The sequence below is a fragment of the Gossypium hirsutum genome, chromosome A01 (assembly GCF_007990345.1).
Source record: "Gossypium hirsutum isolate 1008001.06 chromosome A01, Gossypium_hirsutum_v2.1, whole genome shotgun sequence".
NCBI classification, from domain to species: Eukaryota; Viridiplantae; Streptophyta; class Magnoliopsida; order Malvales; family Malvaceae; genus Gossypium; species Gossypium hirsutum.
Window position 1 is genome coordinate 106,608,507 of NC_053424.1, and position 13,380 is coordinate 106,621,886.

The 13,380-nt window shown below is 36.2% G+C and overlaps 1 protein-coding gene across 1 annotated transcript; it reads right to left on the reverse strand.

Moving 5' to 3' along the window:
* Positions 1-600: 600 nt before the first annotated feature.
* Positions 601-4,606, reverse strand: LOC107923253 (beta-galactosidase 13-like). Its single transcript, NM_001327221.2, has 14 exons — positions 4,257-4,606; positions 3,958-4,166; positions 3,809-3,875; positions 3,481-3,717; positions 3,283-3,377; positions 3,070-3,175; positions 2,890-2,974; positions 2,692-2,810; positions 2,423-2,590; positions 2,160-2,335; positions 1,858-2,077; positions 1,662-1,769; positions 1,313-1,560; positions 601-1,229 (listed from the first exon to the last, which is right to left on the reverse strand). Exons 1-14 carry the CDS (start codon positions 4,488-4,490, stop codon positions 770-772), a joined length of 2,532 nt encoding a protein of 843 aa, NP_001314150.2. The 5' UTR covers positions 4,491-4,606; the 3' UTR covers positions 601-769.
* Positions 4,607-13,380: the final 8,774 nt, after the last annotated feature.

Here is a 13,380-nt window from a genome sequence, read left to right on the forward strand (position 1 = left end):
TATTTTACGTATTCCATATTAAAAAGGAATTGGGAATAGAGAATCTATACTAAAGAAGGGTCTAATTCTTTATTATGTGTTCTTATTTGATACATTAGTAAGTTACATCGGCGAATTAGGTGAAGGTGCGAAAAGAGAGGGATTCGAGCCCTCGGTAAACAAGAGTCTACATAGCAGTTCCAATGCTACGCCTTGAACCACTCGGCCATCTCTCCTACATAATTATTATGGCCGATACTCCGAACGAATCGCGAGTTATTCATATTAGATTGTTCGATAGGTACGAACAATATCAGTTCTAACTAAGAAACTTGCTATAAAAATAGAGAACTTTTCATCACTTTTTTTTTATCACTTTTTCTTTAGCCTCCGAGCTCGAAGAATTTTTAAAAAATGGAATGGGTACTTATTAAAATTTATAAATTTTAAATACTCCTATTATATACTCTTAATCATTTTAATTTTAATTTTTTTTAATGTGAACTGTGTTGACACTTGTGGTATCAAACTCGGTCCAGCATATTATAGTATAAATACTTACATTTCTTAATTTAATTAAAAAATAACCAATGCAGATATTTTCTTGCTTAAATGGAAGGCAAGAAGAAAAAGGGGTAAGTTATTGTAATTCTGGAATTCGCACATATTCATTTAATATTTAAGAAATACAAATTAAATAGATCGAGCACTCCTCCATGCACCGTCTTAGCTCAATTAAAAAAAATAAAATGTGAAGCTTAATCCAAGCTGTGTCGAAGCACGCATTTGTTTAGGCACATTTGAGTTGGACGGCCAAAGTCTTCCTGAGATGGGTACATGCGTCATTTTGGTTACTGAAAGGAATGCTATCTAGTGGGATTTGGCAGCTGGGCTTCCCCAAGCAATACTTCTCAACGACTTGCTTGGATTCTGGCGCTGTGCAATTTCCAATAAAGTAGGCTCCGCAAGCGCCAAATGGATCACCATAGCTCGCAAACTCCACTGCCACGATTTGCTTCTTGCCTGGACATTTCAATTCAGCCCTTGGTTTCAAATCATTCACTTTGGCTTGGAGACTACCATTTTTGGTTTCGAACAATCTCGGGGATGGTGGGTGAATTTCACTCACAGCACTGCAGATTGTATCCCTGTTGACTGTTACTATATGGACATCTTTAGGATTGCCTCCTTCTTCCTCAAGGAGGACAATCAGGTTCTTTGGCTTCAAGTATGCCCGTGGGATGTGGTACCTGCATTACATGAATTTTAGCTTCTTTCTAGTTTATAATTTATATCGGTTAAAAGACTGTTTCAGCGTTTATAGTGTACATACTCGGATTGTGTTGGCTTCTTAAGAGGACTAAGGTAATTGTTCCAATATCGGCCAATGCTTCTACCATTGACCCAAACCATACCCTTCCCCATACCAGTCATAACAATGGCAACTGGGTTGTCCCCTTCTGGTGCATCAAAATATCCCTTGTACCATGTTAATGGTCCTCCTTGGTCAGGCTTTGTCCACTGAACAGACTTTGAGCCTTCCTCAGTAAACAATTTCTTCTTTTCTCCATCAATTCCAACCTGAAAGGGGATTCCAAATTACGTTTAAGAAGCCATCTCCACCACAAAACTATTACTTGCCATCGAGATTTATTATAGAAAGTGACAAGTCCAGTGGGTACCTGGTGGCCCCAACCATTTTGTGATATGTCCAGTGTTCCAGTGTTCAAACCAAGGATGGTGATAGAACGAGGCCCAGCGAACCTTTTCTCCATGTAGGCTCCGCTATCCTGGATTAGCAAACAAAATCACATGTTAATTGATTTTATAAATTTCATTTTAAGCGTAACAAAGTGCTTTAAGTTGCAGAAGCCTTACAGGGAGTCCCACTAAGTAGCCCAAGAGAGCAATATGGTTTTCCCCTTCCTTCAAGCTTACAGCTCTCTGCAAAACAAAGCTCTTCTCAACTTTGCTCCCATGTGCAGAACCGGCGTATTCACCATTTACATAGGCATGGATTCCATGGCCAAGACTAGCAACCCGTAAAACTGGTCGGACATTTTTCTTCATTGGTAAATCACGCCGACCCAACAAAAGGCTGCGGCCAGAAACTCATAGTTCAATATCCTTTCTATGTGTAACAGGTGAAAATCAAGGTGTTCATTTAAGTTTCAACTCACCTAGTTGTGTACCAAGCATAGTCGGTTGTATCTTTGGTCAAATGAAAAAGCTCCCTTGGCACGTCAAACTTAAATCCAAGTCCGACAGGAGGGACTTCCCTGTACATCTCCCAGTTAAAGTTCTTGTTTGCAATTTCTGATCTTACAAAGTTTCTTGAGTTATGTTGAGTTGTGACCTGAGTTAAAAAAATCAATGGTAAGTTAATTCACAGGTTGTAAAACACAATGGGGCAGCTTATGTGAGCTTGTAGAATTGGAGATACCAGTTGAGTGTTGAAAACCACGGTCTTGCAATCAGGGAGGACGCTAATGGAACGAGCCGGCAGGCGAATGTCCTGGCCCCTGAAATTCACATGTTGTGCCAGACGGGTGTTATTGTTGGCCAAGAAAGCTGCACAGGCTGAAGTTCCAGGTTGTTGCCAGACTATAGCCTGCAATATCGCAATACATAAACTTAATTCCCTAGTAAACTAACCAATATCTATTTACCCAAAAATCCAATTCGATTACTCCATATAGATGCATTGCTTACCTGTTGATCTGGACCCAGCTTTAGAGTAGTAGGAAACCCCCAAAATAGAGCCCTTTTGCACAAACTCAAGGCCCTGTGGACGTCCTTAAGATGACCCCACTTTGGTTCCCTTTGAAGACCTAAAGCATTAAAATGTGAAAGTTAGCTGCATACACAACCTCAATCCATACATCATCGATAACATGTTCTTGATCCTACCAAATTCATCAAGAGGGCCTTCGTCATAGTAACGAGTTGTTGTAAATGAGGCACTTGTCCTGCCAAAATTGGTGCCACCATAGTACTGCAGACACAAAAAGAACAGTGAGCTTTGTCTAAAAAGAGTGTCATTTAGCTAAGAAATGAACTCAGAGAAGACAGCCAATTATCTTCCTATACCATATAGTAGTTGACCATGCTTCCATTTTTGGAGAAGAATCGAGCAACTGAGTATGCCAAATCTTCAGCTGACCTTTGGGATGGTGGATCACCGAATACTCTATACCTGAATCGTTAAAAAACCCATTGAAACGGCCACAAAATTAGCCTATATATACACCAACATATTCGAATCTTCTTCAACATCTTCATATAAACTGCACCACTACTTACTGTGCAGTCCAGTTCTCAGTCCACAATGCCGGCTTGTTGCGCTTATTTGGACCATAGAAAGTATCTCCACAGTGCCTTCCATTGCATGTATTGATCTGAAGAACCAAGTATATTACATTTCTCACTTAGTTATGCCAAAATAAACACGTTTTCCATCTCTCTTTTTTTTTTTTTTTTTTTTATCAATTATAAACTTACAATGGGATCTGGGGCATCCCTCTGCTTGCACATGATCCATGGGACATTGGCATTCAAGCTAAGGGCCAGTTTACCGGCCCATTGAACATAACTATCCCCTTTTTCCCTGAATGCTCTTTGAATAGTGTTGTATTCATTCTCTATCTGTGCTAAAATAATAGGTCCTCCTTGTGGAGCAAACAACTTCTCTTGCTTCAGTTTGTCAACAATCAAGGTCACAAACCTTTTCATGTGTTTCTACACAGGTTAAAAGTTTGGTTCAGATTTGAAGCCTTGCATCATATTTTGTATATAACTTTGTTGATGTATTTATCCCTCAGAACATTACCTTGAAAGGTTCATTATCGGATCGGAAAATGATGCCGGGGACCTCTCTTAACCAATATGGTAATCCTCTGAAAGTTTCAGTGCAAAAAAGTCAATATGGAGGACTCGTATCAATTTTAAAGAAGAATTTGGGAAAGTTTAAATGGTTACCCGTGATTCCATTCAGCCTGAATAAAGGGGCCAACCCTAACGACTGCATACAACTTATGCTCATGAATCAACTTGATGAACTTCACCAAGTCAAATTCTCCTTCAAAGTTGTACTGTCCCTCAACTGGTTCATGTCCATTCCAGAAAACATACGTCTCAATCGCATTGATGCCTCCCTGCTTAGCTTTTTTAATCAGGTCCGGCCACATCTGCAAAAACCCAGTAGTTGTAAATAATCTAAATCCATCCATCCATCAACCAAACTATATTATATAGAGAGAAAAGAAAAAGATGCATACATCTGGGGTGCTACGTGGGTAATGGATAGCTCCCGAAAAGAGAAGCTCTCGTTTGCCATTGATGATCAAGGACCTTGCGTCGTATGTCACACCCAGAGCCTTCTGACCTCCTACCTTAACTTCTTCGTCCCCTTCCTCGGTATCCTTCTGAATCTCTTCGACATTTGCATTGCTATAAGCAATCAACAATGTCGACAAAAAGAATATCAGGAGTAAACGCCGAGGTTCTACCATTGTTATATATACCAGTAGAAGAAATTACTTTTATTCTTCGGGGTTGGAGGGACGTTGCTACTATAAGTAATGAAAGGAGCCTCACTTTTACGGAAAGCCTCTTTAGCTTGGCAAAGAGGAGAAGCTCGAAGAACAACGTAGCATAAAGTCAATTATTTATAGTGTTGGGATTACTATTTTTAACCATCGAATGTTGCTGGTTTTACTATTTTTTGTTGAGAAAATTTGCTATCTTTGGAAGAAATTGAATTTTGGCTGTCACACATTATCTAATCTGTTCCCATTTTCAGCTCAACCAATTTCTAGTGGTTTTCGTGCATGTAAATCTGGCTATTTACTGTTTCTTTAGTTAAAATTTTAAAAAGATGATTTATCTTGTGGTGAAATGTTCGTTAAATTAATATTTTTTATTATGATGATTATGATCTCATATGTTATTAATATAACCTCAAAAACATTTGTAGTATTATATTTAAGATTTGTGTCATGCAATTATTTTTTCAACTTTCAAATTTTAAAAATCTCATATGGCATGTTTCTTTTTCCTTTTCTTTTTTGTTTGGTGGCGATCCTAGTCTATCACCCTCTATTTCTTCCTCCCATCCATCAATTTTTTTATTTTTGTTCGTTCATTTTATGTTTATCTCTTTATAGTTTGCAAATTTATTTTTTAAATACTTTTATTATTTTTACAAGTTGTGATAGATAGATATGGTGTTCGTTTGTTATTGAAACTTCACCCACCACCAACAAGTGGATGGCTCTTCATTAGCCTTTTAATTTATTTATGTTTTGGAAGTATGTCAGAATAATAAATAATTTCACACGTCAGTTTGGACTCATTTTTAATTGTTTAGTAAGCCTTCGCTTTTAAAAGTTTTTGTATGTTGTTGTAACATATTTTTTTTGTCTTGTTTTTACAAATGATTTTAGGAATGATTTTGTCGTTGTCCTCTGTAGTTAGGTGGATGCTTAGTTCTTTTGTCGATATATGTCTACTACTTTGGACCATACAGGGCTAATTTATTTATCGTATTAAGTGTTTGCAATCACTCGAGATATGTTGTGCTTAAGTTGTGACAGAACCAATTGTTATCATATCATAATGTTCTATTAATGTTGAGGTCGAAACTTTTGTTGTGCTGATAAAGTTTAGCCTTCACCATTTACGACAAGTTTTTGTTATTTTTTTTTTCTCAAATTACATAATACTATTCCTAAAATTAATTAAAACATTTCCCTTCAGAGTAAAATTTTTAAAATTTTAAATTCACCATTTGCAATGAACATATTTATTATATTTTTTTCTCATATCATAAGTATAGTGTGTGATAACCTAATAAACTAGTTTCACTATTATCCTTGTTGACCTTATATTTACCTTGACCTAATGAATTTATCCAACTAATAATCTAATAAGAGATGTTACATTCTATAATTAGTCTCTCTAGTTTTATTAAACTTACGAATCGTAATTTGCTATTCATATTGTATTATTTAATTTAAATTCAAACTTGGATAATGTTATTTAAACTATTTGCAGATAAAAAACGAATATAAATTTTTAAACAATTTTTTGAATTTATATCTTAAATTTAAACTATGCATAATATTAAACCTGCATCCCTTCCTAATTTAAACTTACTAAATTAATTTTTATATTTTAAGTCTTTTAATTCTTATTTTTTTATATTTTTAAATCTTAATTTTATCGTTAACTCTTAAATTGTACCATTAAAAAATATAACTATAAACAATCAATAAGCTTCTGATACATATATACAACGTCATATCAAAACCATGTCATTAATGCTAAGTCATAATAAAAGAACAAGGATTAATTTGATAAACCATGTAAATCACATGAACTAATTAAAGAATTTTTGGTAAATAAAAAAAAGATTGAAAGGAAAACTAAACTCTAACTAGTCATTTTCCACAAGAATTAACTTGTGGAAAGGGTAGGAGACTCTTTAGAGGAGTAACAAGCAAAGTTGAATTCATAGTGGACCTTTGAGTTAATTTTGTCAAATGATCTATACACATGTTATCTTCTCGAAGAATGTGTCTAATTTTAACAACCCAACTTTTATTTAATAATGAGATGAAGTTGCTAAACGAGTAACACTTTATAAAATGGTCTGATTAGAAACTGGACAATTAACATTGCATCAAGCTCAATTATCAACCTTTGGATACCAACCGACTTAGCTTCCCATAAAAGCTCTGCTTGTACATTATCTAAGAGACGAATCTTCAATACAAACCCTTGGATCCAATTACCAAACTCATCCCGACTGGCCAATGCAAGCCGTGTATGGGTTGTCATTGCTCCATCAGTGTTAAGCAAACACACCCCTGCCAGTGATCTGTTCCATTAGACCCAACGGGGTCCCCTAACAAGAGTAGGAACCGTCAACTGCATGGCCATCGTATTTTATTTAAATAAGAATTTGGCTCACTTAATTCTAACAATCTCCACCTTGACACAAATTCTCAATGAACAAGTTCTTCATCGCGAACTTTCAATAAAGAAGTTCTCATCCTCTTCCATAAAACCCTTTAAGGGTTTAACTTCAACAATGAAGACCAACCAAGTCTAAGCAATGCTCAAACTTGGTTATAGGAAGTGACTTAGTCATCATATCTGCAGGATTTTCATGAGTACTAATTTTGCTCACAACAATATCACCACGAGCAATAATATCACGAACAAAATGATACCGAACATCAATGTGTTTTGTTCTCTCATGAAACATTTGATCTTTTGTAAAAAAGATGGCACTCTGACTGTCACAAAATACTGTGCTGATTTGAAGGTCTTCATTGAGTTCACTAAAGAGTCCCTTCAACCAAATAGCTTCCTTACAAGCATCAGTAATCGCCATGTACTCAGCTTCAGTGGTAGACAAAGCGACTGTAGACTGCAAAGTGGCTTTCCAACTGATTGCACAACCTCCGATTGTAAAGACATAACCTGTGAGAGATCTTCTTTTATCAAAGTCTCCAGCAAAATCAGCATCAACATACCCTATGAATCCATCTCTAGTTCTTCCAAACTGTAAGCAAACATCAGTAGTACCTCGTAAGTATCTTAGAATCCACTGAACTGCTTTCCAGTGTTCTTTACCGGGATTCACCATGTATCTGCTAACTACACTGACTGCATATGATAAATCTGGACGTGAACAAACCATAGCATACATGAGAGATCCCACTGCACTAGAGTATGGAACATGTGACATGTACTCAATCTCATCATCTGATTGTGGAGACAAAACTGATGAAAGTCTGAAATGGGCTGCTAAAGGAGTACTAACAGGCTTAGCACTCTGCATACTGAACCTGCAAAGAACTTTCTCAATGTAACCCTTCTGACTTAGGTTCAATTTACTTGTTTTTCTATCTCTGAGAATCTCCATTCCAAGTATCTTCTTTGATGGTCCTAAATCTTTCATCTCAAATTCTTTACTTAGTTGGGTTTTGACATTTCTTATCTCTCATTTATCTTTTGCTGCTATCAACATGTCATCAACATAAAGAAGTAGATACACAAAAGAACCATCACTGTTTTTCTTAAAGTAAACACAACTGTCAAAACTACTTCTTTTGAAATCATGAGAAGTCATAAAGGAATCAAACCTCTTGTACCACTGTCTTGGTGACTGTTTCAAACCGTAAAGGGACTTTTTCAGCAAGCAAACATAGTCCTCTTTTTCTGAGACTATAAAATCCTCTGGTTGTTGCATGTAAATATCCTCCTCAAGTTCTCCATGCAGAAATGCATTTTTTACATCTAGTTGCTCAAGCTCCAAATCATGCATAGCCACAATACCAAGCAAAGCTCGAATCGAACTATGCTTAACAACTAGAGAGAACACATCTGTGAAGTCCACTCCTGGAATTTGACTGTAACCCTTTGCAACAAGCCTTGCTTTATATCTGGGTTCTTCAACTCCTAGAGTCCCTTTTTTTCTTTTTAAACACCCATTTACAATGAACAACCTTTTTACCTTTAGGAAGTTTTACAAGGTCCCATGTTCTGTTTTTGTGGAGTGATTCCATCTCTTCTTGCATAGCAAACATCCACTTTTCTGAGTCTTCACAGCTAACCCCCTCAGAATAATTAGATGGCTCTTGATTCGCATCTATATCTTCAGCCACATTTAAAGCATAAGCAACTAGATCAGCCTCGGGATATTTCTTTGGAGGTTTAATTTCACTTCTAGTTTCGTTTTTGGCGATAGAGTATTGTAGTGAAGAAGCAACTCTATTCTCAACTTTTGTTCTAGCTTGAGGAGTTGACTCTGTATTAATCTGATGCTCCACCTGCTTTTGATTTTCTTTATTGGAAGAGTCTTTAAGAGATAAGTTAGGTAACATAGCAATTTCATCAAAAACAACATCTCTGCTAATCATAACTTTTCTATTTTCAGGACACCATAACTTATACCCTTTTACACCAGCTTTATAACCAAGAAAAATGCATTTAATGGATCTCGGTTCTAATTTTTCATTATCAACATGAGCATACGCAGGACACCCAAAAATCTTTAAATCAGAATAATTAGCAGGATTACCAGACCATACCTCTTGAGGAGTCTTTTTCTCAATGGCAATGGATGGAGATCGGTTGATTAAAAAACATGTAGAGGCTGCTTCTGCCCAAAATGACTTCGATAAGTTGGCATTTGACAACATACATCGAACCTTCTCCATGATCGTTCTGTTCATTCGTTCTGCAACACCGTTTTGCTGTGGAGTATGACGAACTGTCAAGTGTCTCATGATCCCTTCTGACTTGCACAATCCATTAAACTCATCAGATCAGAACTCTAAGCCATTGTATGTGCGAAGGTATTTTATCTGTTTTCCCGTCTGTTTTTCAATCATAATTTTTCAAGACTTAAATTCGGAAAACACATTGCTTTTTTTTCTTCAGGAAGAACGCCCAAACTTTTCTGGAAAAATGATCAATAAAGGTTAGTATATAATTAGCTCCACCTCTCGAAGGCACTCTGGATGGCCCCCACAGATCAGAATGAATATACTACAATATTCCCTTCGTGTTATGGATTCCTCTAGTGAATCGAACTCTCTTTTGCTTCCCAAAAACACAGTGCTTACAGAAATTTAGTTTGCAAATTTCTTGCCCATCAAGAAGTCCTCTTTTACTCAATTCTACCATGCCATTCTCACTCATATGCCCTAGGCGCATATGCCAAAGTTTAGTAATATCATCATCTGACAAGGAAGAGGAAGCGACAGCTGCATCACCAGTAACAGTAGAACCCTGCAAAACATATAACTTGGAAGTTTTTCTTTGCCCTTTCATCACAACAAGGGAACCTTTGGAAATGTTTAAAATCCCACTTTCAACTGTATATCTGTACCCTTTTGAATCAAGAGTACTCAATGAAATTAAATTTCTCTTCAATTCTGGAACATGTCGTACCTCACTAAGTATTCTGACAGCTCCATCAAACATCTTAATTTTAACTATTCCAACACCTGCGATTTTACATGAAGCATTATTTCCCATCAAAACAACACCTTCAGATACTGTTTCATAAGTTGTAAAACAATCCCGATTAGGACTCATGTGGAAGGTGCAGCCTGAATCAAGTATCCATTCCTCGCTTATTTTAGAATCATTGATAGAAGTAACTAGAAGTTCACCATTGCTGTAATCTTCTACAACATCAACTTCACTGGAATTTTCTGGTTGTTTTCCCTTTTGATTCGCAGCCTCCCTTTTAATCTTATTTTGTAGCTTATAGCACTCAGACTTAATGTGCCCTTTTTTTCTTGTAGAAGTTACAAGTTTTACCTCTGTTTGAAGACTTCGATCTACCTTTAGATTTACCACAAGGATTCTGTTCCTGTGTCCTGCCACGATCATCATCAGCATTCTGATCTTGTCTTCCACGAACAATGAGACCCTCTCCCTGAGAGTTGGGTTTAACCACAAGATGCTTCATCTTATCATACGAGGTTAAAGAATCATAAACCTCATCAACTATGAGAGACTCGCGGCTATATAAAATCGTGTCTCTAAAGGTTGATTAAGACGGGGGCAACGAACAAAGTAGAATCAACCCTAGATCTTCCTTATCACACTGAACCTCCATGGCCTCCAAGTTTAAGAGAATTTCTTTAAACACTATTAAGTGTTCGTGTACAGACGCACCTTCCTCCAAACGATGAGCATAAAGACACTGCTTCATATGCAACATGCTTGTTAGAGTTTTCGACATACATATTTGTTCTAGCCTCTTCCATAATACAGCGGCAGTCTTCTCTTTCATCACAACCTGTAAAATTTCATTGGACAAATGCAGATGTAATTGTGTTAACGCCTTTCAATCCTCACGCTTTTCTCTTCATCTGTTAATGTCAAAGGCATCTTATCTATCCCTAGCAGGGCATCCTTCAGATCCATCTGTACAAGAACTGCTTGCATCTTAATTTGTCACAACGCAAATCTGGTATTGCGATGCAACAGCGAAATTTCATACTTCAAAGATGCCATTACCGTGATCGAGATGAATAACTCCGAAGCTCTGATACCAATTTGAGAAAAATAAAATAAAATAAAAATAAAAATAAAGAACACACAAATTTTACGTGGAAACTCTTTCGGGAAAAAACCACGGGCAGAGGAGAAAAGTTTGCGAAGCTAGAAAAGTTTTCCCTTGAAAAACTTTTGTATTACGAGCTTTCCATAAGCCCCATAAAATAGTGACAAAGAGCATACCCCGAGGTAAACCAAAACTCACCATCATCGTCATCCTATAGTTCATTTTCAGCCAATCCGGAAAGGGCATATTGTAAAAATTTTGCAGCGCATTATCCGTTTGCAACTCAATCTAGATATCCTTAATTGATCGACAATCACACAGTATATGATTAATTGATTCAATTAGGTTACCACACGTGATACATGAATCTGGTATGGACAAGGTTTTCTTTCCTACTAACCTCATTGGTATTCAATTGATCCAAATACGCAAGCCAGACAAAAAAACCAAATGCGTTCAGGGCATTTAAAGTGCCAAATCTAGTTTATTTTTTGTGTTGAATCCAAATTCATAGCAGTATTCGTCAGCCAATTATAAGCAGAGGAAACGGAGAACCAGCTTGTGCTTTCTAACTCTCATCTATCAGACAACATATTCTGATTCACCACAGGAAGTAGCATTATTGCAATGGCAAGAGCGACGGAATGCCAAAAAGAAATCAGCAACTCGCTCTTGTCAAGTAGTTGCAGATGTGTGACCAATTTGTTTATAAATTGTGTCTTCCCCACCCACTAATTAGACCAAAAGCTAACCTAGGTACTAGCACCTATGCTCCATTTATAACCAAGCTCAATAATTGTTCTCGACTTCAAAAGACCCCTCCAAGTCGAAGAAATGTTCACTTTCAACTTGGCCCGCAAAATATTACAATGCGGAAGGTATTTTGTCCAAAAGATCTGGAACCAAAATGAACCATGTTGACTGAATATTCTCCACATAGATTTAGCAAGCATGGCCAAATTATTTAAATGAGCTTTATGCAGCCCTAACTCCCCAGTAGATTTCTCTCAACAAACCAAATTCCAGTTCACTTAGCGTTTATAAGAGTAATTATAACGACCCGTTTTTAGTGGTGTCAAAATACACGGCTTCGGAACCTCATTTTTGTATCTGAGTCTGTAAGGATGATAAATAATGATTGAAGAAGTTAATATGAAAATATAATAAAGATTAGTTAAGTAATTTAGCCAAAAAAGTAGTTAATCAAAATTCAATGACTAAATTGTAAAAGTCCAATCGTTATTGAGTTTTAATTTATAAAATGCTTGGGGACCTAGATAGAAATTATCCAACGAACTAAAAAAGTGAATAAACAAAATTTTAGCATGAGTTAATGAATGATGATGAATATCCTACTTAGATTAATTAATAGTAAGATTAATTATAATTAAACATTAATTAAGTTAATTAAAGAAGTTTAATTAATGGTTAATCATGATATAAATACCAAAGTAAGTGGAGAAAGATGATAGTTCATCATCTTCTTCACATTCCACTTGAAGAAAACAAAAGAACCACCATTGTTGAAGTTTAAGCATTGGGCCAAGCAAATTTATTAGGTAATCAAGTCATTTTCTTGTAACTTTTATAGATTGATGATAATGAAAGCTTGATTTAACTAAGCCCATGTATCAATTTGTTCAATTGTTGAGTTGTTAGCAAATTGCAATTAAAGGTAAATTGATGAATTAGACTTGAATTTGATAGATATTTGCCATTTGACAACCCGTGTCCCAAACCGTGTGAAACCAAAAACTTACCTAAAATCAAGCCATTTCAAGTCCAATTCACACCTAACCATTCAAACTATTTGGGCACGCATTCAAGGGATTCAAACATCATTCAAACAAACATAAACATGCCATTCCAAACATCCTAAATCACCTAACCAATATGTCATTCAAAGGTACCACAATTGTATCAAAACTAAAACAAGTCAATATTGCATATTTCCAAGCATAATAACCTAGTTCAATTAACTATCATACATGACCATTTGCAAGCCATCAAAAACATACCAAAAGAACCGTATTTACAAGCACTTAAAAGTGACCAATATGACATATCTTGGTAAGACATTAAAGTGCACAAAACCAACATAAACTATAAAGCTTAAACATACCAAAACATACATTATAAAGATCCTATACATTCCATTATTAACCTTGGCCAAAATACACAAAATCTACCGATATGATTGTTGGATAGTGTGATAGGTTTCCAACGAGCTTCCAATCTATCGAGCTTCTGATAATCTATAAAACAAAGGAAAGTAACTATGTAAGCAACGAGTGCTTAGTAAATTCGTA

Bases quoted from the DNA above. Each gene is read 5' to 3' on its own strand.
- LOC107923253 (NM_001327221.2), bottom strand. From the start codon at position 4,490: ATGGTAGAACCTCGGCGTTTACTCCTGATATTCTTTTTGTCGACATTG. The intron at 2,975-3,069 runs GTATAGGAAGAT...TTGTGTCTGCAG, and splicing joins GCATGGTCAACTACTATATG to TACTATGGTGGCACCAATTT. The intron at 1,770-1,857 runs GTAAGGCTTCTG...TTGCTAATCCAG, and splicing joins GCTACTTAGTGGGACTCCCT to GATAGCGGAGCCTACATGGA.